This window comes from Ambystoma mexicanum, chromosome 9 (assembly GCF_040938575.1).
Source record: "Ambystoma mexicanum isolate Mex_15411 chromosome 9, UKY_AmexF1_1, whole genome shotgun sequence".
Lineage (NCBI taxonomy): Eukaryota > Metazoa > Chordata > Amphibia > Caudata > Ambystomatidae > Ambystoma > Ambystoma mexicanum.
The window spans coordinates 959,929,585-959,957,539 of NC_090931.1; the positions used below are offsets into that span (position 1 = coordinate 959,929,585).

The 27,955-nt window shown below is 47.0% G+C and overlaps 1 protein-coding gene across 1 annotated transcript in view; it reads right to left on the reverse strand.

The window, feature by feature from the left end:
- CFAP210 (cilia and flagella associated protein 210) overlaps window positions 1–27,955 on the reverse strand; it is a 478,304-nt gene that overhangs the window by 406,506 nt on the left and 43,843 nt on the right. The window contains exon 2 of the mRNA XM_069616166.1: window positions 4,832–5,052. Coding sequence (XP_069472267.1) covers window positions 4,832–5,052 — 221 coding nt within the window. The remainder of the gene's footprint in view (window positions 1–4,831; window positions 5,053–27,955) is intronic.

Here is a 27,955-nt window from a genome sequence, read left to right on the forward strand (position 1 = left end):
CCCGGGCACAAGAGTGACCACTACTCAAGAGATCACTGAGCAGTTCAGGGCCTATTATCTCTCCTTACATGCGCCAGATTTCCCATATCATTCTCCACATAGGCAAAACTTGCACTCAGTCCTACTCAAAAAGATTACTCCAGTAGAGCGGGAATCGCACAAGGCTGACATCACCATTGAGGAGGTGCAGGAGGCGATCAGAAGCCTCCCACTAAATAAGTCCCCTGGCCCGGATGGCTTACAGGCCATATTTCATAAGACCTTCCAAGCACTACTAGATCCTAAATTGGTTCCCTTATGCAACTCATTTGGCAACTTTGGCCGTATCACACCTATGATGGAGGAAGTGAAGCTTGTCCTCTTCCCAAAACCCACTAAGATCCATCCCTCTGTGGGTCCTACAGAGCCATTGCCCTCATAAATACTGATGCCAAGATTTACCCCACAATTTGGGCAAACAGATTGGAGGCAATACTTCCGAAGTTAACCCACCCAGATTAGTCAGGGTTTATAAAGCGGCAGCAAACATTTGATAACATCCGATGGGCATGCCATCTCATAGAAAAAATATCCCTAAAGGGTGCCCCGGCAGTGCTTTTCTCATTGGACGCAGAAAAAGCATTCAAACCGGTCGAGTGGTCTTTCCTGTTCCACACTATGGAAATGATGGGGTTTGGGACAGAGTTTATGAACAAAGTACAAGCGAATTAGAGCAATCCAACGGTCTGAATCCTGATTAATGGTCAATTCTCCCAGATAAACCCGCTGAGAAGAGGCATCAAACAGGGTCGCCCTCTTTCCCCCCTTCTATACGTGATGGACCTCGAGCCTTTCCTCAGTAAGATTCGATATATGGGGTCCGTAAGGGGCATTCCCTTTGGGGGGGAGGAACATAAGGTGATGGTTTACGCAGATGATATGCTTCTCACGTTAACCGAGCCTGAGCAATCATTGCCAGAGGTAATACGAGAAGTTGAAGTGTTTGGGCCGTGGCAGGACTGAAGGTCAATATCACCGAATCAGACATCCTGAACATGTCAGTCAAGGGGGAGAGCCTGGCGCGGGTCAAGCGAGACACCCAATTCAGGTGGGCATCAGGGGGCATAAGATTGTTAGGGGTGACAATCACAAGAACACTGGGGGGACTGTACGCTGCAAACTATCTGCCTCTGCTGGAGGCTATTAAGTTGCAATTGCGCAAGTGGGGCCCCAAGTCGATCTCGTGGCTCGGGCAAATTGGCACAGTTAAGATGGTAGTCCTGCCCAAAATACTTTATTATTTTCTGGCGCTCCCAATCCCTATCCCTATTCTTCCAGACAGTTAATATAATGCTCTTTGCCTTTGTATGGAACAATAAGGCCCTGTGGACCGCATTAAGAAAATGAATGGCACCTACACACAAGCGCAGTTTGGTGGGTGGTCATAATTTCGAAAAAAAAATGTCGACAGACAAAAATGTCGACAAAAAAATGTTGAAAAAAAAAATGTCGACTTTCGTTTTTTTTAATTATATATTTATTTTAGGGGTTCGGGAGTTAAAAAAAAGGGAAAAATTAAAAAAAAAATAAAAAAGGTGGTTGGGGGGAGGGACCCCCCCATTTAAAAAAAAAATGCATTGAAAAAAAAAGTCGACATTTTTTTTTTCGACATTTTTTTTTCGATATTTTGACTTTCGACATTTTTGTTGTCTAAATTATCACTGTAAACTGCGCGGTTTGTGGCTCCCGAATTTGTTATGCTATTACATTGCAGCCCTATTATGGATCATTAAAGACTGGTTTGCGGGGGAGACCGAGAAACACGGGGCACAAATGGACAAGGATGTGGTGGGAGCCCCTTTGGGGGAGGTTCTTTAGCTCAGCAAAATGGATAGGCCACACAATATGCACAAAAGCACAATCACAAGGCTAGTAGAGGATACATGGGACAAGGCAGCAGCACTACACGTAACACCCTTCACCCCATTATTTTGCAACCCGCAGTTCACTCTGTGTCTGGGTGGTGGTGCCTTTCCCCGTTGGAAAGCCGTGGGCTGTGTCAAGATGAGGGACATGTTCCAGGGGGACGAGATCAAATCGTTTGACCAATGTAAGGCAGAGCTGAGACTGGGGGAAGAAGGCAGACTGCAGTATCTTCAGCTCCGACACTGGCTGATGGCCCTGCCAATAGATTGGCCACCACTAGACCCCTGACACAATTCAAAAAGTACCCCTCATTACTAACCACAGTGATCAAATTCTTATTTCAAACCTGTACAGGCTATTAGCGGACAGGACTCCCAACACGCAAAGTTCCTATATGCGCAAATGGGAAGAGACCTTGGGGGAGGCCTTAGAGCGGGAGGAGTGGGAGCGGCTGTGGGTGGACATTCCCATACTGACACGCGCTATACAAATCAGGCAATTCTGGTACACGGTTATGACCCAATGGCATTATACTGCCATGTGCCTGCACTTGATGAGTGTTAATGTGTCACAAAGCTGTTGGCAGGAGTACCGGGGAAAGGGCGACTGAGCACATATCTGGTGGACTGCCCAAAACTGGCAGGGTACTGGAGGCCAGTCAATGCCAACATACAAACAATCTTTGGCACCCAAGTCAGTAGAGGTATTAGAGAATGTCTACTAGGCACATGCAACCCAGACAGCAGGTCCTGGCGGAAGCAAAGGCGCAAAGCTTGCAACATTTTGAGTCTGGCTGAACTACTTGTCGTCGGGCATAAATGGAGGTATAAGGAGCCCCCAAATGAGCAAGAGTCGATCACCAAGGTCTGGAAATGTGTTTCCCTTGAATGGGTTACCTACTCATCGCAAGGAGGCCAATCCAAGTTCTCAATGGATTGGGAAACAGTAATGACCTTTTTATATGATGACTTCAGGGAATCCTACTGCCCTCAAAGACTACGCATTCTGGGAATCAACTGAACGGCACACATCTGAGTGCCCCACTTCCTAAGTGCGCTGGGGGATGGGCTTCGAGGTCAGATAGGGAGTGGGGGGCTGCATTGTTTGCAATTTTGAATATTGAAAATGGCAATAAAAACACATTAAAAAAAGAAGTGAAGGACAAGGAACTGTTGATCATTAAATTGAACGAAGGGGGGAAATGTGAATATGCAAATCCAATGCTCACAAGGGGGGGTGCACCTACACACTAAAGAAGTAACATAGTAATGCCAAAAGTAACATGAGGGGTTATGTCACGACACACAACGCATGTATATCACACCTATATTATATCTAGTTCACCAACGTTAGGGAGAAGTGCGCTGCGCAGTGAAGGACAAGTGCGAAAACACAGAACTTATATATCTTTTTATTATAAGGTAACTAGGAATAGGTAAGCATGGCTGTCGCGATGTAAAGTACATGTGCAGCAAAAGTAAAATTATTATAGTTTTTAAATGTAACTTAGAAGTGTAATGAGTTTAGGAGTTAGGTATAGTAGTAATGAATAACAGTCTGGCACATTTCAGCAGGCCCAGGCCAGACTAGGCAGAAGCTATTCTTATGTTGTTTTGAAACGCCACAGCTCATGAAATTGGAGTTCTGCTGACACTTGCAGAACTGCAAGATTAGCTTACCAAAGCTGAGACATCAATAAGCCCACAGTAGCTAATAACTTTTACAGAAGGAAAAGTTTCTCATGTGAAGAGAACGGCAGCCGAATGTGAGGTGCAGTCCCACAGAATAAGTTGAAGGATATCAGGCTGGGTAGCAATGACGTTGGCAGTGAGTACAGTAGTAAAACGAGAATTAAATACAAGGAATTCAGTTTCACCAGTGGTGTCTTGCACAGTTTTTTCTATTGAAAGCTGGCACGATGCAAGAGAGGAGACTGGAAGCGAACAGGTGCAGGGGGGGTGAGGGAAGTGGGGAACCAATCAGGGGACTATGGTGTTTCAGAGGCTGTAACAATGCCCATGACCTTGTTGCTGTTACCTCATAATTCCATGGATAGATTTGGTGGGATGCTGTGGCTTGCACTGTCTCCAACAAAGGGGTCCAATCCATGTTGAGGGATTTATCAACCTGTACCTTAGTGGATGCCAACCAATGGCAAGCCATAGTTTCTGCAGGTCAGCAGATAATGATGTAATTGAGGGGAGGGATGCTTAAGGGTCATGACATCTTGGTGGGGTGTTGAGGAGTTGAGAATGTATTACAGTTCAGGTCCATGCAAAGGTTTGTTCTCACAGTTGACTGTTTAATAAAGCTGAGAGATTTCTTGCACGGTGGACTCTTCCTTTGGATTCGTTTTGTATTTTTCTTGGATCGCCCCTGGATACCCCTGGTCTACAAAGTTCTCATAAGGGCTCTCTATGCTTCCCCACTTCTTTTTAGTCCCAGTACTGGAGTTGAGGTCTTCCAGTGAGTGAATGGATTTCTTCTTCGTCCCAGTACTTAAGGGACACATGTCCCTTGAGAAGTTCATACACTTCCTCATCCCAGTAGTTCCTATGTTGATATTGTGGCTAAAACATATAGGCACACTAGGGAAAGTTTTGGTGGGAGGGGGGTAGGAAAGTGTGTTAGGGTTAGGTGGACTATGGGGATACCATGTTCTACCCAGATCGTCACTAATCACATAGGGGGCTTCCCTCCCCACGAGATCCACCCGCTGAGTACCACCCCCAGAGGGACTGTCGGGTAGAAGCCTCACCCCCTTGGCCTCATGGGAAGGGGCTCCTCCTAAGGAAGAAGTGACAACATCTGGGGATTCGTCACAGAATTGATGTCCCCAACAGTCATTTAGACAGAAAATTCTAAACATGTGTATGCATTACACTGATCTCAAAAGGTCTACTATACTTTATGCAATTCCACTTACTGCAATTGTGTTAGTCCAATTTTTGACAATTTCTTTGGAGCGTTGATGTAGAGCATCCTTTTCTCTCTTTTCGGCACAAACGCGAATTGCTTCTTTGTCCAAAGTGTTAAGGTTATTCCTAATTCTTTCCCACTCTGCCTTTGGAAGCAAAGTCATCTGACGGACATCAACTCCATTTGCAAGTAGCGTGCTTGATTCATCATCTTCCAAAGGCACGTCAACTGAAATAGTAAGAACAAAATGATTAGGTACAATATGGTGGATATAACAATTTAGTGATCTAACAAGTAATCACTTTGGGGGTGCAGCAAATTGAATTACACCTTAATATTGACGATGTGGTCATTTTTATAACCAATCCAGAATACTGTAGCAAATTAAATGGCATGTTCATATTGATGACATGATCATTTTCATAAACAATCCAGAGATCTCTGGTCCAGTATTGAATATTATGAGAACATTTGGAAGGATCTCAGGTCACAAAATGATTTGGGAAAGTCATAGTGTTTGCCTCTTACTCAAACATGCTTTAATGGTCACTTTGCAAATTGGGGGTTCAGGTGGGATAGAGATGGTGTTAATTAAGTGGAAAGTTGGTTGATGAAATATCTGCAAAGAATAGTTTCAGTTAATCTTGTGTTGGTGATTTAATTGATTAAGATGAACGTCAGTAAATGGGAAAATTGTCATCAGTCTATTAGGGGAAGTTTAATACAACATAAAAGTGCATGTTACCTAAAGTTCTATACATCCTGTGGGTCTTGCCTCTAGCCTCTGACAATTTTAATGAAAGATTTCAAGGGAATACATGGTCTGCTTGAGTCATTTCTAAGATGACATGGGAATGCATCTAAAATTCCCTGGTATGTTTTACGCAGGAAGGGCAAATTAGGTGGGTTCAGATTCCCTAATGTAGGAACATATCATCAGGATTTTACTTTACAGCTGGTTCATTACTTTTTGTGTGATACAGATAAGAAGATTACTTCCCGGGCAACTCAGCCTTTGCTCTCACTGTTTAGTGATAGAACAGAGAGTGATTCACTGGTGCAAAGAGTGGCCCCTCTCTACACATACGTATCAAATGGGGCCCCGTGCAAACCATATAAATATACAAGAATGGAAAGCGAAGCTCCACTTAACTACAGTCATAGAGGAGTGAAGACGCCTAATGTCAAGTTACAGAGTAAAAAGGCCTGACTGGGGCCTGAGCTACGTGCACTTTAGTATGGCTGCACTGGACCCCAGCATGGACCCTGGGAAAGATATTCACTCTGGGATGGAAGGACAATGCATCCGTTTGGTGATGCATAACACAAATTTCTCTTAAGCAGGATAAGAGCATGTTTCTCCTGCACTGCCCACTGTGATGAAGTTCACTGCATGGTTCTTTTGGCGAAGGGCGGGGAGAGAATGGGGGTTGGAAACCGCCTCACGCTAAGTGATGCAAGGCCCGAAGCAGTAAGGGGAGGATCTCTGGTAAGGCCCGCCAGACCCTGACTGCGACACAGAGGATTTTCACCAGTGGTTAATCCATGGTTCTGTCCCTTAAAAAGACCATCTCACCCCAGCGTTGTCCACTAAACCAAAAGTACTTCTGCCATCAATGAGCCCCAAAAACAGATTTGTAGCAAGGAGCAGGCCAAGCATGCTTAATCAAACTGTGATATTGTTTATGGAACTCAGTGATGGAGAAAATGGTGATAGACTGAGGGTTCATAAGCACAAGCCTAGCTAGGCACAGAGAGATGCACACATTTACTGTCAAAGAAAAGCCAGCGGTAGGAGCTGGAAAAAGTCAAGGAGCACTGGACACCTGAATCAGTCTACCCCTGCATGTGCATATCATGATAATTCAAGATGGGGTCTCCCACACTGCAAGAAGTCTGCACCTGGACAGAAAGAAACCAACCCAGTTTCCAACCCTAAACAATCTCATAAGTGAACATGACTGAGTGGTGTGTCCAAAGATATTGAAGGTGTGGAGCTGTAGAGCAGGAGAGATTAGGAGGCCAAAGGAGCTGATGAGGAGGAGGCTCATGTGGAAAAGGCCAGAGAGTGGGGGATGTTAAATGAGAGGAAATTATAGATGAAGAGGAGGAACTTGAGATGGAGGGGGAGGAGTGCCAGGTGGTGCATAGTGACTAGAGAATAAAGGAAGATTGTAGACAGGAGGTGGAAGGGAACCTCAAGTGGGAAAAGGTGGAGAGACATCTAGAGGTGAATTAAAGAACATCAAGAGTCAGAGAAGAGGAGGAAAGGAATAGGTAGGGAAGACCTAGAGTCTAGCAACACACGGGAAGAGCCCAATTTAAGTCATAAGCCTGGTGGATCAGATTGGAAGATGGGAGGAGGAACAATTCTAGGAGAAAGGGATCAGAAAGGATCTTCCCAGGAAATAAATTGTCCCGGCACAACAAGGATGCAGAGGAAGGCGGGGTAGTGGGAAAATAGAGTTTAACCAAAATGTATTGTTAATGCCCTCCCATCGGGCGCTAATGAAATGAAATGATATTTTATTTATATCGCCCTCATACACAAGTGTTTCAGAGCGCGACCGGGCAAAGAGAGGGTAACAGGGGAGAGAACAAAAACAACAATCTTACTAGGCCCAGTGACATTAAGAGCACGCAAGTGCATGGGAAAGGGAAAAGGGGGAAAGTGCATGGAAGAGGGAAAAGTGGAAAAGCGCGGAGCAGAGGAGGGAATAAATAGTAATAAGTAAAAATAAATAAAGGCGATAAGCAGTGGTAGTGCAGCCAGCAAGTGGTAAAGTGCAGAAGAAGAAAAGTGGGTGGGGGACTCTATGGGTACAGACCCCAGTGTAAGGGGTGGCCCAGAGGCAGTGCAGGAAAGAGGCAGGGTGTGCAGATACCTGGGCCCGAAGAAGAGAGGGTGGCTTGTATGTGGTATGAGCTATGTGTTTGTACGGCTGTGCGCACAGACAATCATATTTAGGGGAGAGCGAGTGGACTGTTGACATGAAACTTCCTGCCATTAAATGTAGGCTCCGAGCACTGGATAGGAATGAGACATTGCAGCATTTAAAGCAATTATCGCTGATTTAACATCTTGGAGGTTGGACGGAAGCATGTCCACCAGTATTTCATGTTCAACCTTATATTGTTAAATCACCTTCACATGCTTTTAGAGTTGGACTCCTCAGATTTAGGTCCAATTCCTTTCCTACTCTCGAAGTCCTTGGTCCCAGAATTGGGTTTGAGGATTTCTCTTGCAGACTATGTAAAACTAAAGAAAGGGAATCCTTGCACCATCTGTTGCTGAAATGTCAGGCCCGTACCCGAAGAAGACTGTTTTATCTTTTGCAATTTGTGGCATCGACCTCAGCAGTTTTCATTGAAATTGTATGGTCCAGATTTATAAGCATCCGGTGGCCCTTTTAGCTTTCCTTTCGGAAATATTAGATCAGTTGGGGGAGCTTTCGCTGTTAGCTAATAGGCTTTTAAGTTTAAATGATGGATGATTTGGCTACTGTCGAGATTGATTAATTTTTAGCATGTGAACACTGTATTTCTTCAAATTGATTTGCTAAAGAACTGCTTTATTAACATAATTTGCTTCAGTACGTTTATCTATGTTGTATATTGTGAATTGTTTGTGTAAGGTTTCTTAATGTACTTTATCACAAGAAAAAAAGAAATAAATGAAACTGGATGACTGACTTCCTGGGTGGATGAGGAAAAGAGCCATTTCAGAGAGATGAGCAGGCCACATGCTGGAGACTGATTTCCAGACAGCAAGCTGAAAAGGAACTTGCTGAGGCAGTCACTCCAGATTGAGGGTCCAAGCTGATTCCCCAGAAATGGGAAGTCACATTTAAAATGTAAGTAGAGCACTGAGATAACTCAAAATTGTCTTATAGAGTAATCATGATAAATTCCTGGGATCAAAGGGGCTGGGAGCTAAGGTTGGATGCTAATGTGACAAAGACACAGGTGCAGTGTTAAATATGGTGCCCAGTGTTCCCATTTAAATAGAGTACAATGCATTTTGTATTGAGAAGCACAGTTTAGAATGGAGAGCATCTGGTGCAAATTTAAGTGCAGAGTGTTTTTGTAAAATTAAGAACCATTTTCTTTATATAATCTGTGGATCCTGCCAGCATAGACTCATGTAGACCATAGTATCATCATGAAATACTATTGCCTGACGAGGTATCAGGCAAATTTGCGGCTGATTGATACCTAGTTATAAATTAGATGTTTGTGCAACAGAAATTAACAGAGGGAATTTGTTCTAGTCACAGAAAATCATGCAAAGTGTTAGAATCTGCGTTATCCATTATCCTGAAAATGCATTTGTTGCCCTGTGTGTAATGCGAAACGTGCTATCTTTTACTAGAGAATAGTACATCTCCAACCGGAAACGTGCGGAGTAGAAGGTAAATGAATAGGAATACTTTGAGAACTACAACCATGTCCATTTGAAAGCTGCACACCCATATAGATTGAAAGTTATATACACATGTTCATAGAAAGCTGTACAAACATGTTACAAAATCCCCTGTACCACATTTAATGTAGAGAAAGTATTTTGATCTGTAAATGGTGGGTGTTATTGGGGAAAATAAAGACTGTATTTTGGCATAGTTCAACCACAATGTGATGCCTCATATTGAAATGCTTTTGTGGAGTTAAGGATGGCAAGCAGTGGAAGTGTTTAGAATGCCTACTATATTTTAAAGTATAATATATATAAATAATTGATTATGGAAAGGAATGCTTGTGTGAAATGACATTAGTGAGATTCATGTAGGCAGTGAAAGCAAGCGTCTCCCAAAGGCAGTACCCTCCCCGCAATGAGAGGCAATAAGGACACACCCCAGGAGGGAATGAGACCACGACCAAGTGCGGGTGAATGTAAAGAGTTTTATCTAATCAAAATAGGGCATGCAAAGGACTCTGCAAGCTCCGAGAGCGCTCTGTCTGACAATAGCAAAGACAGTCTCATTTATTACAAAACCACGTCATAAGTCCTACACACTATAGGGGGCACATAGTCTTAGGGATTGGGTGGCGTCGACTAACTATAGGCGAAGCTGTGATGAGCCGCTCCAGGATTGGTCGACATCAGCATGGTGCCAATGTGGGGCGGATGGGTCAGCTGGGCTCATCGGGGTGGGGCTGCCAGGCACCGTCAGTGTCGTTGTAGATGGCTGCCCTAACATTCTGGCCTTGTGGCCACGCACACACAAACACTCATCTGTTAGACGATTCCGGTTGTCCTGTAAATCCTACAATATGTTACTCTAAGAAATAATAGGATACCGGAGGAACAACATGCAATGTGGAGCTTCACCAATACATCAGTGCACTGTTACTTTTGACCCGTTGACCGGGTGTCATAGAACTGGGGTGTTTGGTCTGAGGGCACGAGGTGAGCTGTCCTGTCATTCCGTTCTTGTGGTGAAGAATTACTTTACGATATGTTAGTATAGGGTTGAATATCTATTCTCCGAGGCCCATTAACTTGGGGTGAGCTGGAGTACTACTGCATCAGTGAAGGTGCACCTTTGGCCCCTTGAGGCGGTGGGGTTTAGGACCAGGCTGTAAATAATTCATTTGGCCGAACATGGCAGCCTCGGATATGGGGGAGGTGAATACTTGAAGCGGGTCCAACGGAATGAGGGGAGGTGAGGCTGTACTGCCCGCGCACCAGCTAGCCCTGGCGGACCTTGGCGGGAGGAGGGGGAAATGGCCTTGTGTGTATGAGCAATTTGCTGTGTCTGGGCTGCACACTATACAGTACGAGGAGACGGTTAATAAAGTTAGTAATATTAGAGTGATTACACATTTCTAATGTCTATACATTCATGTACTATTTCATATACGACTATGAAAGTCTGGCAGTGTTTCATACATCACAGAACATCGATTAACTACATTTTAGCAATTAGACATGGTAGCAGTTGGATAACGCATGAGGTAGCATTAGGTAGCATTAGGTTTGATTGTGTACTCAGAAGCTTAGAAGCAATACATTCAGAAGTGATGGTACATTTACATTCTTGTTCATACATTTAAATGTGTCCCACTGTATGACAAACAAATACTCTCCGTAATGCTTTTTACGCCTTCCTTTGTACTTAGCGGCATTCGTTAGTTAGCACTAGGTGGGCTGTATCAAGACCTTTCATTGAGTCTTCAAGGCACATGGTCTCTTACACAGGCTGAGTTCATTCTTGCTTTACCAATACTTATACACTTTTATCCCTTCCCCAACACTTGTGTTTGTACTTAATATAACAATTCTATGAATCGTTGGGCTTTGGTATGTGGTTTAACACTTCATTTGGGGAATATTGACGGGTTCATACGAGGAGGGTATTGACACCATATATTTTAAATGTTAGGGGTTATCTGCTGGGTCGAGGCCTGTTCAATTGAGATGGTGTTTGCTATTTTCCAGGCTTGGATTGCTAGTCAGGTCACTTCGGGGACAATTATGTACTGTGGAAGGTAAATGATACAGTGTTTGTTCTAATATTTGTTCGTGTCTGGTTGCTCGTGAGAACAGGCCTTCACTGGATCTGCCATGGGGTGGAGGCGCCGGGGGGAGTGCATGGCTCCCTGCGCGCAGTGAGCGGGGGTCAAGCTGCAGCTTTTGTGAGCAGACTCTTTCATTGGGGTTTTGGTTGCTTCTATCTAAAATGGAGCCTTGAGGCTTTTAAAATAGTGTCCGTGGTGTGTTACAGTACAATCCGATTGGCCATGTGTGTCGATCAGCCACCCTGTCACCTGAGCATAGGTGCACGGTGGGCCTCTGACGAGCCACAAGCCTCACTCAGGTGGGGCATGTCGGGGAGGGGGTCCCATGGACCTATCCTCCCATACAGCAGGTACACTTCCATTTTGACAAATTGATTTTGTACCTGTAACATTGAAGTGATTTTCTTGCTATGAAACTGGAGACCACCTTTGTTTGACTTTTATTTATTTTTATTTATTTATTACATTTGTTAAACGCCCAGACCCTGGGGTATCACGGCGTTGTTACAGATATCTTATAATTACTGCAGAAAAGTTACATTACATCAATCGAAGGCTGGTACAATTATTAACACAGGTATATACAGTGCATGAATACTTACAATCTTGACAACTGCTGGGATGCAGCTCCACTCTAAGGGCCTTAAAATGGAGCAAGGCAACTGAGAGTGCGGTAGGAGGGGAAGTGAGCTAGTATTGGTTAAAGAGCCAGGTTTCTAGGAGTTTTATGAAGCGGTGGAAGGAGTCTTCCCTTTTAATGTTTATAGGGAGCTCATTCCACAGTTTAGGGGCCATGACTGAGAAATTACTCCCTCCTGCTTTGGAGATTTTAAACCGGGGGACAGCAAGGAGCGATTTTGTATTAGATCTAAGCATCCACATAGCTTCTTTTTTGCAGATAGAATTGCTAAGGTACATGGGAGCCTTGCTGGTGAGGCATTTGTGGGTGATGCATTGAGCCTTGAATATAATTCTTGCTTTAATGGGTAACCAGTGTGTCTCCCTTCTGATATCGGAGATATGATCTGATTTTTTGATACCCAGAGCTGCCCGTAGCACTTTATTTTGCATTAGCTGGAGTTTCCCTGAGTTGGTACTGGAGGTCCCTATAAAGGAGTATGTTACAGTAGTCCAACTTAGATAGAATTAAAGCTCTTGCTAGTGCTTGGACTTTAATTCTTTAAATACATTTCAGGTTTTCAGATATCAATATCTGTTTTCTTGGAACAAAATTGTGGGGTGGGACTGTATATTTTTTTTTTAAACGGTTTTTATTATTTTTTAAACCAAGCAAACAATACAAACTAAACTAGCAGCGTTATTTGCAACAAAACACATGAACATCAATAAATGAACACCACTGCACCCCCAATCCCTCCCCCCTCAAGAGCTTGTTTATCTTCCTCATTCCGTATCTGCTGCGTGTGGCAGGGTATCGCTTTCTTCTGAGACTGCAGAATCCGTTATTGTGCCAAACAGTCCTGTTATTAACACTCTCCATGCTAGCAAGGTACTCACTTCTTCTTCCCCACACTTGCTACATGCCTCCTGCCATACCACCGTTTCAGCCTCCGCCCATTTTTGCAAATTCTGCCACCATACCTCGACCAGTGGCTTATGGCACTGCTTCCAGCCCATGGCAATCCTTCGTTTTGCAAGCACATATGCCAAGTCCTTCAGTTTCCCAACATGTTTAGTATTCCGTGGTCTGGGAAACCCTCCCAACAGGCAGGCCCCGGCCGTATCTATATTGAGCGTGACCCCTTTGTCCGCTAGTTGTTGTGCCACTTCCCCCCCAAAAACTCTCAATCACTGGGCAAGACCAAAACATGTGTGTCATATCAGCATCTTCCTTATCGCATTTTGGGCACGCTTGTCGTCCCGCATTTACAAACTTAGATATTGTCATCGGGGTCATGTAGGCTCTGTGCGTTATGTACAACTGTATTTGTTGTAATCTGGCATTTCTGGACACCTTCTTGTGGTATCCCATAGCACGCTCCCACATCCCATCGGTCATCTGTGCTCCCACCTCTGTTTCCCAATCCAGCCTCAAATGCGTCAAATCCTTCCCTACCCGGGTCATCACCATCTCATACAGTCTAGAGATCTCGTGCCCTCCTTCTGACATGTGATATATTGTCCCCATGGTGGCGTCTGGCTCCTCCGCCAATGCAGTCTCAGGCCAGGTTTTACGAATAATCTGCACTAGCCTCAGATACGTGACATATTGGCTTCTATGCAAGCCTGCCTCTTCCCCTAATTCTTCAAAATCCTTAATGACCCCCTCTTGCCAGACATCTCCCAATGTAACCAGCCCGACCGACTCCCAGTAGGTCCTGATTATCATTCTTAGTTGTTTGTCTTCCCCTGCCAAGGCCACCAGCGGCACTTGCGGGGAACACGGGTACGGGTTCTCTATCAGTCAACATACTTTACGCCACATCTTCCACCCAAGCAACATCATACCCGGGTGCTCCTTCATTTCAAGTCTAGGCAACCAAATAATTTCCTTTAGGTAAAACGGAGTACAGTCCTGTCCAAACAGCCTAAATTCAGGAGTTACCTCATCAGAGAGCCATTTGGCCACATATTGCAACTGGCCAGCTACATAATAGGCCTCAAAATTTGGCAGCTTAATACCCCCTCTTTCATAGAAGTTCTGCAACTCCCATAGCGCCACTCTATTCCGAGTGCCATGCCATAGGAAGTCTCTGCACATACTATTCAGCTTGGCAAAAAACTTTTTAGGTATCATGTACGGAATATTGCTGAAAAAATGTAAGGGCCTGGGCAGGACCACCATTTTGAGCATCGCCCCCCCTCCCATCATCGCCAGCGGCAACTTTTCCCAAAACTTCATACTTATAAGGATTTTTCCCACAGCCACCTCGGTATTATGCGAATGTTCCTCCTCTACCGTGTGATACACATCTATTCCGAGGTAGCGGAAGGAGCCAACCGCCCATGGTACCGACAACACTGGCAACCGCTCCAGAGGGGTTCCTCTGTAGCTACCCAATGGGAACATGCTCGATTTTTGGGGGTTCACCACTATGCCGGACAGTTCTGCATACCTTTACATTACCTCTAGAATATATTGAAGATTTTCCTCCGGATATTTCAGATATAATAGCAAATCGTCAGCATATAAGGATATTAGATGTTTCTCTCCCCCCACCTCAATGCCTATCATGTCATATTGTTGTCTAAGGTACACTGCTAGGGGCTCCAGAGCCAGAATATATAACATCAGGGACCAGGGGCACCCTTGTCTGGTGCCTCTGCTAAGTTGCCATCTCTCGGATATCACCGATCCTGTGCGTACCCTAGCCAGCGGTTCACTGTACAGCAATTTCGCCCACCTAACATAGCCCGGCCACATCCCGTATTCCCTCAGGGCCTCCAGCAACCATGGCCACCTCACTGAATCGAAAGCTTTGACTGCATCTAGGGACACAACCGCCATTTCACCCTCGCTTCTGTTCCCCTCTTCAATCACCCGGTGGAGTCGCCTATGGTTGTGGGTTATATTCCTGTTGGGGACATAACCTGTCTGGTCCGGGTGTATCAGTTTACTAATAACTCTACGGAGCCTATTGGCCAGGACCGCCGTCAATATCTTGCCGTCCTGGTTCAACATTGACAAAGGCCTATAGGAGCCGCAGCTATGCCCTGGCTTGTTGGGCTTAGGAAGCGGTATAATTATCACTTCTCTAAGCGATTCCAGCAGCCGGCCCACCTCAAAAGACTCATTGAGCACTTCTAGCATGGGGGAGGGGGGGGAGGGAGGGAGTACCTCCTCTCTATATGCTTTATAAAACTCGCTAGGGAGTCCGTCCGCACCCAGGGTCTTACAGGTGGGCAACTGCTTCACCACCTCCTCCAATTCCTCTAGAGTAATCGGTGCATCCAGCTCCTCCCTTTCTTCGGCACTAATCTTAGGTAATTCCATGTCTCTGAAAGTTTCTCTTATCTCCTCTCGATTGCCCCCCCCTTTGTCCTCATATAATGCCCTGTAATAGTCTGAGAATGCCTCATTGACACCCTCTTGGGTGTCCGCTACCTCCCCATCCTCTCTGGTTATCGTCCTAATCGGGGGCCTAGGGGTTTTGCTTTTATATAACCACGCCAAAAGACGGCCGGTTTTATCCCCACCTGCATGTTGTCTCTCAACATACTTGTTATAGTTAAGGTTGCAGAGGCTTTCCCAAAGCTCTGCACACCGCTGCTGCAGTTTGAGTACTAGCTCCGCATCCCCTCCTGCCCTATTGATTTCCCGTTCCAGTTCACCTTCGGCTTCCCCTAACTCCATTAGGACCCCACCCTGTAGGCCCTTTGATTTAGCAATAGCAGCACCCCGCAATACCACCTTAAAGGCTTCCCCGAGCGTGCCCGCTGAATCCACACTGCCAGTGTTTTCCTCGAAATAATGTGTGATCTCATCCCTGATATCCTCTCTGAAGACCGGGTCCCTGAGCACCTCAGCCCGGAGGCGCCACGTCGATATCCGCGCTCTGGGGCGGCAGTACTGCCAGCCCAGAACCAGAGGCGAGTGGTCCGACAGGACCCGCGCTTTGTAGTCTGTTTGGGTGGTCTCTATCACCACATCTGGCGTGGCAAAAAAATAATCAAGTCTCGTATGCAGTTGTTGCGGGGCTGAGTAATGCGAGTACTGTGTTTCATTAGGATGTTTCAGCCTCCAAACCTCTGCCAGCCCGAAGTCGTCGAGCAGTGTCTGCAATGCCCTGGCCGCTGGGGTGGGCCTATCAATCTTATCATCGGATCTGTCTACCTTGGGGTTGAGTACGCAGTTAAAATCCCCTCCCCAAATAACCGCTCCCCCCATACACGCACCCAGGTTGGTATACAGAGTCCTAAAATATGCCGCCGTATTTTGATTGGGGGCATATGTATTTATAATGCACACCTCCCTATTTTCCACCAGTGCCTTCAATATGTCTAACTTCCCCTCCGTATCCACCACCTCTTGTGTAAGTTGGAGCGGAACGTGCGGTGCCACCCAGACCAACACTCCCCTAGCGTAGGCAGAATACAGAGAGCCTACTACAGTACCTCTCCACTTCTTCCCCACCAGTTCCAACTTTTGCCGGGTCAGATGCGTCTCTTGCAACAGTGCAATATCAATCTTCTATCTTTTCAAATACATCATGACTTTGTTCCTCTTTAAGTAACTACTGAGTCCCCTGACATTCCACGTTACGATCTTAAGGTCCCCCATAGCTCATGAGTGACCTCCCCCCTTCCGTGTAGCGAATCCCACTTGCCCACGCGATACAGATACAGCTCTCTGACTTTTACTTGTAGCTTATTGTACAAACTCAAACTCCCCATAACTATATACACCACAAATTCCCCGCTTCCCTCCCCACCCTCTACCCATCCCTTCCCCAACACCACACACTCCAACTGCTGCCCAGCTCCATCCTCGGAACTCAGGCACCCCCACATCTAGCCCTGCAAGCACCAAACAATGCCCAGAGCTCAGTAGGGTGAAGTCGCCCTAATGGCCACTTAACTAAAGTTACTAAGTGGGGTAAAGAGATCCGCTCTGCAAGGCTCCCCTAAATACAGTAATAGTAACAATGCTTATAATATCTTGTGCAACAGTCTGACCTTCTCTCCCGAAGGCCGCGCAAATGACTATAATCAAGTCCCATGGATCTATACCGCGCCATCTTGTGGCACCCTCCTCGTGCACTACTTATCTCCTCCATCTCCTCTTCCCGTCCGAACGTCAGGCTCCTGGGGACATCCCTGCGCATCGAGCCATCCCATGGCGTCCTCCGGTGTCTGAAAAAACAAAGTTTTGTGTTTATGAAAAACTTTCAATTTTGCCGGATACAGCAACATGTATTTATGGCCCGCCTCTCTCAATCTCCGCTTTACCGTCCCAAAGTTCATGCGGCTACGCTGCACAGTAAGGGTATAGTCCGGGTAGGCCGTGATGTTTTCCGCTCCTCGTGTAATCGTTCCTCCCTTGCGGAAGTGTTCCAATATCCTCTCCCGGTCCCGGTAATTAAGGATTTTGGCTATTACTGGCCTAGGCGGGTTTCCTGGTAGCGGCCTCCTTGTTAGAGCTCTATGCGCACGTGTCATGATGCCTACCTCCAAGGAGCCAGGTCCGACCCAGCAACCCCAGAGGCAGGCATCATTTCCCCCAGGGGAGTGCCAGCGGGCCCAAGCTGGGGCCCTTTGGACGCAGTCCTGGCGCCTTAGGCGCCAGGCTCATGTTGGACCTCTGTCCTGGCGCCTTAGGCGCCAGGCTCATAAAGCTAGACATGTGTTCAAGTGTTTTAATGTGCACTTACCTGATGCAGACCATGCTGCCACATCCAGGCCCTCTTGAGGCCTGAATAGGAACTACTTTACCTGTGGGGCTACTTTCCACCCGGGTGTGGTCGGGGAAGGAGAGATACCTGATCGGAGGAAGGATACACACTTGGAACTTCTTCCAAAGCTATTTAAACCACACCCGATCAGCAACTCACGCTTCGCGTTGTTCTGCTCCTCGCAGCTGGACGCTCCCCGTGTCAGCTTCTGCATCTGGACTTCAGCCACGCCTGTCAGCATCCTGGGTCACCTGCAAAGGGAGACAAGAGACCTACCAGCTAATCTGCACCACGGAGACATCACTGACGATCCTGAAAGGGAAGACATCATTTTTAAAAGAATTTCGTTACGATCGCTGCAGCGCTGCATTTCACTCACCTTTCCTGGGTTCCTCCATCTTCAGCAGCGATCATCCGGATACACAGCCACTTCCCAGAGCCTAGAGAAAAAGACAAGAATAAGAGGTGAGAGAAGGAAGAGAATAGGAAAAGCTCAGTTTCCTTCTAAGACTTACCTGTTGGGTCATTCCCATTTCATTTCGGGTCTTGCTGCTTCCAAGCAGGACCCCGGCCCCTATGGGGAAAAAAGACAAAGACATTAGATGAGCGAATGCAAAAACATTACCTGAGCGCTCATCTAGGACTTACCAGATCTTTACTGGAACTGCACGTTTCACTTCGGGTCGGCGCCATATCTCCGGCATTCCGAACCCCGGCCCCTATGGGGAAAAGACATCAACATCAGCGCTTTGTTGCAAGAAGTCTCCAAAGGAATCTTCATTCATCACCTGAAAAAAGACAATGAACATTATTATTTAAAGCTTGAACTTTTGAACTTGCAACAGAACTTTTACAGCGCCTTACCAGTATAATCAAGCTTACCTGAACTCCCATCCAACCTTAATCCAGTGAAGTAACTGGGTTCAACGCGCCCCTGCGTCAGAAGCAGGATGGAGAGCTTGTCCTTTCAGACCCTAAGGTGAGACTTCACGGGGAATCGTGGAAGGGTATCGTGGAGGGTTGGAAGAGAGTGGGAGGCTTGAGCATAACTCAGTCAGTAGGTAATACTCCCTTTTCACGCACAGGGGAATATTCCTGCGAGCCGGAGAAGCCAGAGTAGAGGGCCCTTCCTGTCCATCTTCAGAGTCCTGCGCTTCACCATTGAAGAAGCATCAGCACTCGAAGCCAGACCTGCGCCTCCGTGGGAATCAGGTGAGCGTTACAGCACGTTCCACCGCAAATCCTTCAGATAAGGCTCCTCCGGGTATCTCCTGCAGCAGCATAGACTGAATGAACTCCGTAGGATCGTGGCCCTCCGATCCCTCCGGCAGGCCCACGATGCGAATGTTGTTTCGTCGGGCGCGTCCTTCCGCCTCCTCCGCTCTGCTCTCCAAGTTGCCCACTCTCTGTACCAGGGCATGCAATTCAGCCTTATGGGAGGCACAATCCGCGGTATTCGGGCTCACCTCTTTCTCGAGGGTCTCCGTGCGCTCCGGCAAGGCCCTGACGTCCTGCCGGAGTAGATTCACTTCTTCCTGCACCTCACCGACCTTAAGGTCCAATGCCGTTTTCAGCTCAGTTACGGACAGTTCAAGTTTAGCTTCCCAGGCCGCCTTTAAATCCGCAATCGCAGCTAGGACCTCTTGGTTGGTACCCGTCACCGTCATGCCGCCTGTAGGCGACTTGTCCTTACTCTTGGAATTTTTCGGACCAGGGGACGTCTTAGCGAAATCGTCCAAGGTGGGCTGCTTCGCCTTCGGCCTCACCGTTCTACTAGACATGACCCAGAGGACCTGTGTTCTGCACAAGTTACAAATGCGCACACAGTACGCCTCTATCGCTCGATCATCATGCGGCCTGCTCCTTCCTTTGTTCCGGTCGTTGGTCGGCCATTTTGTGTCGTCTTTCGTCTCCGGCGCTCCTTATCTTTTTCGCACAAAACTCCACCGCCGTTCCTCCCACGCCTTCCAAAAGTTCACCAAGCGCGGTCAGACCATTCACACACCGACATGTGTGTTTTCAGCAGTCATAGGCACGTTGTTATGCACTATTCTGCCAGGATCATATCAGGATCTCGGGAGCTCCTCCATATCACGTCCTCCTACATGGCCCTCGTAGCCACGCCCCCTCGGGGTGGGACTGTATATCAGGCACATGAAATTAGTAATTTCACCCTAATGTGAGCCTATACTTTAAATGTAAAACCCAAATGTGTCTGTACACCAGGCTGACTAGGATACACAATTATTATGTTGTGAATCAGAGGTGCAATAATTAAAAAGCCATCTTTGCCTGTTGGAACTTTGTGTTCGATCAGCTGTCAGGAATACACATTTGACCTCTGAAGCTGCACAGCTACCACTGCGGAGCTGGTGCTGAAGATGGCAGGATATGGTCTCAGCAAAGGCATATATTAAAGGTGCCAATTCAGCACCAGATAGGGGGTCGCACCTACCACCTTCAAGAGTAAGCAAGGAAGGCCCACGGGACCTTTGTATGATTACCACAAGATAGGGAAAAAATGTCCCAGGTAAACACATTCAGCAGGGCTGCCCCCAGGGTGGGCCCTGCCTGGGTAACTCTGCTCTGAACACATGATCAACAGCCTGCAGGCCAGGAAGGAGGTAGACGGACCTCAAGATGCGCGCCATAGGCAGACTGAAGCAGCTAAAACAACACTGCGTGATGTAATGCGAGCACGGCAAGCCAATCCTGAGGGCACTCGGGGGTAGTGGGAACGTGGGCATGAGCCAGAGACCCGTTCACATGGCCACGAGTGCCTATTGGCAGGTGGCTATGGGAAGAAGAAGCTGAACGGAGTGGCGTTCCTGGGAATACCAATCAAACGGTACGTTTTTGTGTCCCTGAGAGGTGGCCAGCCTTCTGAGTATTCACTAGGTTTGTGACAGCCGATAAACGGCAGGAACAGTGTGAATGTCCCCCTTCCCACCAGAAGCAGGGTGTCTTGTGTTCTTTTTGTAATGGTGCTGACCGATGGCAGTACAATAAAGTTCCGGCAGTAAGCACAAATGTTATTTTACTAATTGCAAACTGATCCTCGGAGGGGTGAGAATCGATGTGACATCACATGGGGAGGCGAGGAGTTGGGATACTGTTGATCTCTTATCTCCAACCACGTTTTACTAACATGCGTTAGCTCTAAGGATATGAAATAGTCTAACCAATGAGTTTCTTGGGAACCACAACAAAACATGAAGAGTTTGAGCTACAACTGTTTCTAATTTCTAAACTGTTGTATTCGTAGTATAAAACTAATGTTCTCTGTATGCACAGATGTCCGGTCTCATCAATCAGTTCCTAGTCCGCTGTTATGTTTGATTTGTGCTCGCCCAGCTGTAATACACAGCATTGCTTCTTGCCCGGTGTGTGCTCCTTTTTGATTACGAGTTTTATATGGTGGGATCGGAGGACCCCTGAGTATGTTTTCGGAGGCCCCAGCTAGATCCTCAGTCCTCCCAGTCAGCTTAGGGTATCCAAGCTGCCCTCCCCGGGGGTGCCAGTCTGGTGGCCACAGACCTGACCAACACGCATCACTGAAGAGGCTATGCAGATGCAGAGTTCACAAAGGTCTGCTTGGTCCTGAGCACCGCCCGTGCTCAGTGGGAGGGGTGAGCTTGTGCTGGAGGCTCGGCGCTGAGGGGACTCGAGGGTCTCTAGGACGCAAGTATAACCGTGCATGAACGCGCTGCATAGTGGTTATATGACCAAAGCGGGGGGGATATATTTTATATGCGGTCTAGGATGCACCCTCAAAGAGGGAGGAAGATCAGCCATAGTAGTATTAGAAATTACTGCGTGCCACCCCAATAGGGAGTGGATGCAAGTTTGGGCACTCCTGAATGAGAGCAGGAGAGGTGCCTAATGTGTGGCAAACCCCGTCAGACGGGAGTTGCACGTAGCACCGGCAATTGTATAGTTGCGTCACTGGTGTAAGAATTGTGTTATTGAGTTTTTTCTTTCTATATTAGGGGTATAGAGAGGGACACGCGTGTGGTAGGTAGTGTTGTTTTATGGTGTGGACTTGTGGTTTAAGAGTCAACACCAAGAGGTACCTCATGTCAAATAGTGTGCTTGGCATTGTAGCGGCAGTTGTGTGCAGACGGTGCAGAGGAAGCACAATGCCTATCTGTTCTAACATAGGGCACAGTGATGTGAGCCTGTGGAGAGGGCAGTTGAATACTAACACTGAGTAAGTGGTCGGGCCTGTGGGGAGGGCCAGAGTGACGAGTAGAGTGCCTAGTCGGGCCTCTGAAGAGGGCCAGTGTGAACGCTGAGCTAGGTGACAGTGGGAGTGAGTGCCTGTGTAACGGGAGAAAAGGGGGAAGGAAATATAAGGTAGATGGGATAAAAAAGAAAACGGAAGGAGGTAGGGGAATAATGGCTTATTTAGATAGCCTCCTGGACCACATGTGCCAATAATTGCCCCAGTATCGCGATAAACTATTACAACGTTCAATTGGCCCAGGATACTGCAGGTCAGTGTTTTCATGCATGGCCCGGAGAGGGAACTTTTGATGGCAAAATAATAGAAAATACATTCTCGTATTTGTTAACAAAATACAAAGGGCTCCAAGTTGAAAAGTGGACAGAACATATTGGGGCTCTGGAAGTTAAACGAAGAGACAAAAGGGGAAAAGGTGAAGAAGGAGTAAGAGGCGACTAAGAGAGGGGCAGACCAAGCTCTCTGCCCCCACCATATGGTGTCTACCAGTCATTACGGCCCGCAGCAGGGTTTACCAACCCCCAGCGAGAGACCTCTGGAGGGGATCGTGCAAAAACGACCAGGGAAAAGACAGAGGTACACAGAGGGAGGAGCTGCACACAAAGGGAGAGAGGAAATACCTGGCCGACATAGAAAAGAGTACACAACAACGCGTTATCCAGTGAGGCAGAGAGAGTGATCGAAGAGGAGGTATGGAAGAAAAGTACAGAGGAAAAGCAAGGGAAAAACGGGGGAATGGCTATCAGGGAGAATAAAATTCAAATTAGTCGAAAAAGGAGAAAGAAAGAAGCAGAAGGAGGGGGCAATGACGATGCAGCCTCAGCTGAAGGAATGCTAGGGGATGACTGGAGTGATGGGGATAGTGACGAATGGATGCCTGAGGGAGAGGAAATGTAACGCTCACCTGATTCCCACGAAGGCGCAGGTCTGGCTTCGAGTGCTGATGCTTCTTCAATGGTGAAGCGCAGGACTCTGAAAATGGACAGGAAGGGCCCCTCTACTCTGGCTTCTCTGGCTCGCAGGAATATTCCCCTGTGCGTGAAAAGGGTGTATTACCTACTGACTGAGTTATGCTCAAGCCTCCCACTCTCTTCCAACTCTCCACGATACCCTTCCACGATTCCCTGTGAAGTCTCACCTTAGGGTCAGAAAGGATGAGCTCTCCATCCTGCTTCTGATGCAGGGGCGCGCTGAAACCCAGTTACTTCACTGGATTGAGGATTGATGGGAGTTCAGGTAAGCTTGACTATTCAGGTAAGGCTCTGTAAAAGTTCTGTTGCAAGTTCCAAAGTCCAAGCTTAATAATAATGTTCATTGTCTTTTTCCCCTTAGGGGCCGGGGTTCGGAATGCCGGAGATATGGCGCCGACCCGAAGTGAAACGTGCAGTTCCAGTAAATGACAGGTAAGTTCTGGATGAGCGCTCGGGTAATGTCTTTGCATTCGCTCATTCAATGTCTTTGTCTTTTTTCCCCATAGGGGCTGGGGTCCGGAAAATGCCTGGAAGCGGCAAGACCCGAAATGAAATGGGAATGTTTCCTATTCCCTTCCTTCTCTCACCTTGTTCTTGTCTTTTTCTCTCTAGGCTCTGGGAAGTGGCTGTGGATCCGGATGATCGCTGCTGAAGATGGTGGCGAGTGAAATGCAGCGCTGCAGCGATCGTAGCGAAATGCTTTTAAAAATGATGTCTTCCTTTTCAGGATCGTCGGTGTGATGTCTCCGTGGTGCTGATTTAGAAGGTAAGGTCTTTTGTCTCCCTTTGCAGGTGACCCAGGATACTGACAGGCGTGGCTGAGGTCCAGATGCAGGAGCCGACACGGTGAGCGTCCAGCTGCGAGGAGCAGAACAACGCGAAGCGTGAGTTGCTGATCGGGTGTGGTTTAAATAGCTTTGGCAGAAGTTCCAAGTGTGTATCCTTCCACCGATCAGGTATGTATCCTTCCCCGACCACACCCGGGTGGAAAGTAGTCCCACAGGTAAAGTAGTTCCATTCAGGCCTCAAGAGGGCCTGGATGTGGCAGCATGGTCTGCATCAGGTAAGTGCACATTAAAACACTTGAACACATGTCTAGCTTTATGAGCCTGGCGCCTAAGGCGCCAGGACAGAGGTCCAACATGAGCCTGGCGCCTAAGACGCCAGGACTGCATCCAAAGGGCCCCAGCTTGGGCCCGCTGGCACTTCCCTGGGGGAAATGATGCCTGCCTCTGGGGTTGCTGGGTCGGACCTGGCTCCTTGGAGGTAGGCATCATGACAGTACCCCCCCTCAAGGCCCCTCCCAAGGTTCTTTCCTCCGGGGGTTTTGGCTTGTTCGGAAATCTCCGGTGAAACCTTTGTACTAATCGAGGTGCGTGTACATGGTTACTAGGCTCCCACGTTCTCTCCTGAGGTCCATATCCCTTCCAGTCAACAAGATAGAAGAGTTTCGACTTTACCACCTTGGAGTCTAAAATGTCTTTAACTTCGAATTCTAATTCCCCTTCAATTTGAACTGGATCTGGAGGCTTGGACAATCGGGTTCCTGGTTGTACTGGCTTCAAAAGCGTGCATGAAAAACTGAAAAATGAAAAATGAATACGCATGTTGGACGGTAGATCCAGTTTAAAGGCCACTGGGTTGATTATAGCCTTGATGGGATAAGGTCCTATGAATCTGGGATTGAAGGTTTGCGGGCCCTTGAGGGGTAAATGTTTAGTTGCTAGCCATACCTGGTCTCCTACTTGGTAAGGAGGAGTTTTACTTCTGTGCAAATCAGCGTTTTCTTTATACTTTTTCTTGGCTTGCTGTAAATGAGTTGCAGCTTCTTTGAAGGCTCGGGTTATTGTGGAATGCAGACGATTTACTGCGGGCATTTACAGGGTCAAAGGTGGATCTAGGTCAGAGGTCCGAGGATGGTGACCATACAAAGTATAAAAAGGGGTTTGTCCGGTTCCAGAATGCACTGAATTGTTGTATGCATATTCTGCGATCCAAAGGATGCCTTTCCAATTTAACTCGGATTGGTGTAACATGCACCGAAGATATTGCTCGAGAGTCTGATTGGTTCTCTCGGTTTGTCCGTCGGTCTGGGGGTGGTGGCTGGTGGATAACCGCACATCTATCTGTGCTAGTTGGCAACACTTCTTCCAAAAATGGGAGATAAATTGACTTCCACGATCCAAGACTAATATGGCAGGGAAACCATGTGTGCAAACTATATTCTCCAGGAATTCCTTGGCCAAGGTGGAAGCTGAAGGCAAACCCTTTAAAGGGATAAAGTGGGCCATTTTGGAGAATAGGTCCACAATTACAAGGATTGTGTTGTAACCAGCACAAGGAGGCAGGTCGGTTATAAAGTCCATTGACAGGGTGTGCCATGGTGCAGGTGGAATATCCAAGGGTTGAAGTAGGCCGGCTGGCCTTTTCTTTTGAGCCTTGTTTTGGGCGCAAATTCCGCAAGACAGAACAAAAGACTTTATGTCTTTTCTCCAAGAAGGCCACCAGAAGTGGCGTTTGATTTTTTCCTCCGTTTTAGCGATACCAGGGTGTCCTTCCATTAAAGATTCATGATGATGGGCAATAACAAGTTCTTGCAATTCTTTACTTGGCAAAACAACCTCTCCTGGAAGTAGGGTAAGTCATCCTTAACGGTGTAATGAGGCCCCTTTTGACTCCATTCCAGTAAGGTTGAAGAGTCTAGAAGTTGTTTTACTTGCGTTTGGATGTCTTCAATAGTTTGCAATGAAGTTAAGCCTAAGATTCTTTGCTCAGGTATGATGGGCACAGGTTCTAAGCTCGAATTAGGTTCTTCCATGCCAATCCGGGATAAGGCATCCACTTTTCCATTCTTGCAGCCAGGGCGATAGGTAATTACAAAATCAAATTCCGCAAAGAATAGAGCCCATCGGAGTTGTCGTGAAGATTGAGCTTTGGCCGTCTTTAAATACTGTAAGTTTCTGTGGTCCGTAATTACGGTGATGGTGTGTCTTGCCCCGAGAAGGTAGTGACGCCAAGCCTTGAAAGCAGATTTAATAGCCAGTAACTCTTTGTCGGTAATTGCGTAGTTGATTTCAGGAGGAGAACATTTCCTGGACTAAAAGGCCACAGGGTGTAGTTGGTTAGTTTCTGGGTCTCTTTGCGACAGGACAGCTCCCATGGCCGAACTGGATGCGTCAGTTTCCACAATGTAAGGGAGATCTGGGTGCGGGTGCTTCAATACAGGTGCAGAGGTGAATTTGGTTTTCAGGTCCTGAAAGGCTTGTTCGGCCTCAAGAGTCCATTCAAAGCGTTTGTTTTTCTTTAGGAGAGCTGTGATGGGTTGGACTGTTCGGGAAAATTCCGGGATGAATCTTCGATAGAAATTGGCGAAGCCGAGCATGCTCTGAACTCCCTTCACCGAGCTAGGAGATGGCCATTTGAGGATGGCGTCCACCTTTCGCGAGTCCATACGGACTCCTTGAGGTGTTAGGATGAATCTGAGAAACTCAACTTCTGTGGTATGAAAAACGCATTTTTCGAGCTTTGCAAATAGTCTGTGCTGGCGCAATTTCTCAAGAACTGCCCTAACATGTTTTCTGTGATCGGATTCTGAAGAAGAGTACACCAGGATGTCATCAATATAAACAATAAAAAGACATCGATAAGTTCCCGAAGAACATCATTCATAAAGTACTGAAAGGCGGCAGGTGCATTGCACAACCCGAAGGGCATCACCTGATATTCGAAAAGCCCAAATTTGGTGCGGAATGCAGTCTTCCATTCGTCGCCTTCTTTTATACGCACCAGGTGATAAGCTCCTCGGAGATCTAACTTGGTGTACACACACGCGTCTTTTACCTGGTCGATAAGCTCAGGGATCAGGGGCAGAGGATAACGATTCTTAATCGTTATTTGATTTAGGGCGCGATAGTCTATACATGTTCTAAAGTCACCCTCTTTTTTTGGCACGAAGAACAGAGCTGAGGAGACAGGAGACTTGGACGGGCGAATAAAACCATTGGCTAGGTACTGATCTAAATACTGACGCAAATGCAGGTTCTCAGGTTCCGTAAGAGCATAAATCCTACTACAAGGTAGTTGAGCATTGGGTACCAGATCGATTTGGCAATCATAAGACCGATGGGGAGGTAACGTGTTAGGCTGTTCTTTCTGAAAAACGTCTTGGAATTCTTGGTATTCTGACGGTAGCTGTACAGGCGTGGAAGTTGCTGAGGCTAGACCCATAGCTGGATTTCTTGGATAACAAGTTGGTTCACAATCAGGAAAACTTATCTTCTTTGCTCGCCAGTCAATTCTGGGATTATGTGTTTCTAACCAAGGAATTCCAAGAATTACTTGAAATTGTGGGGCCTTGATCACATCAAACACGATTGCTTCCCGATGTCCATCCTGACCCACCAGTGTCACTTCAACCGTGGAATGCGTTACAGGCCCTGAGGCTATTTCGGTTCCATCTACTGTAGTAATGACATCTTGGGTTACTTTCGGGCGGAGAGGAAGCTTAATCCTGGAAGCCAATTCACGGTCTATGTAATTTCCAATAGCTCCACTGTCGATGTATGCTTTTATAGCATGCAACTGCTGAGGCTGTTTTGGGTCCACGAGCACCATTGGCATGACAAAATGCGAGGTCAAAGAGTTAGTTTTCAAGCTCGGCAAGCAGATCCCTACGCTTGTCGGGCTAGGTCGTTTGCCGAATCAGGTGTCAATAATACGTTATCAGTAGCTCCAACCACCTTCTTAGGTGGTTTAACTGGACAATTTCGAAGAAAGTGACCGGAAGTTCCGCAATAAAGACAAAGTTGCATTTGCCGCCTTCTCTCTCGTTCTTTCTGCGTTAATGGTCCTTTAACACCACCGATTTGCATAGGTTCGGATACGTCGGTACTCTTGGAGTTAGCGTGGGTTTTGATCGGTACTTGGGTTTCATACTTGAACCGATCTGCTTTTCTATTTTGAAGTCTGTGATCAAGTTGAACCACCAAGTCTATGTAGTCTGCGCAGACCTGGGGTGGGTTTACTATCTGAGCTAGAACATCCTT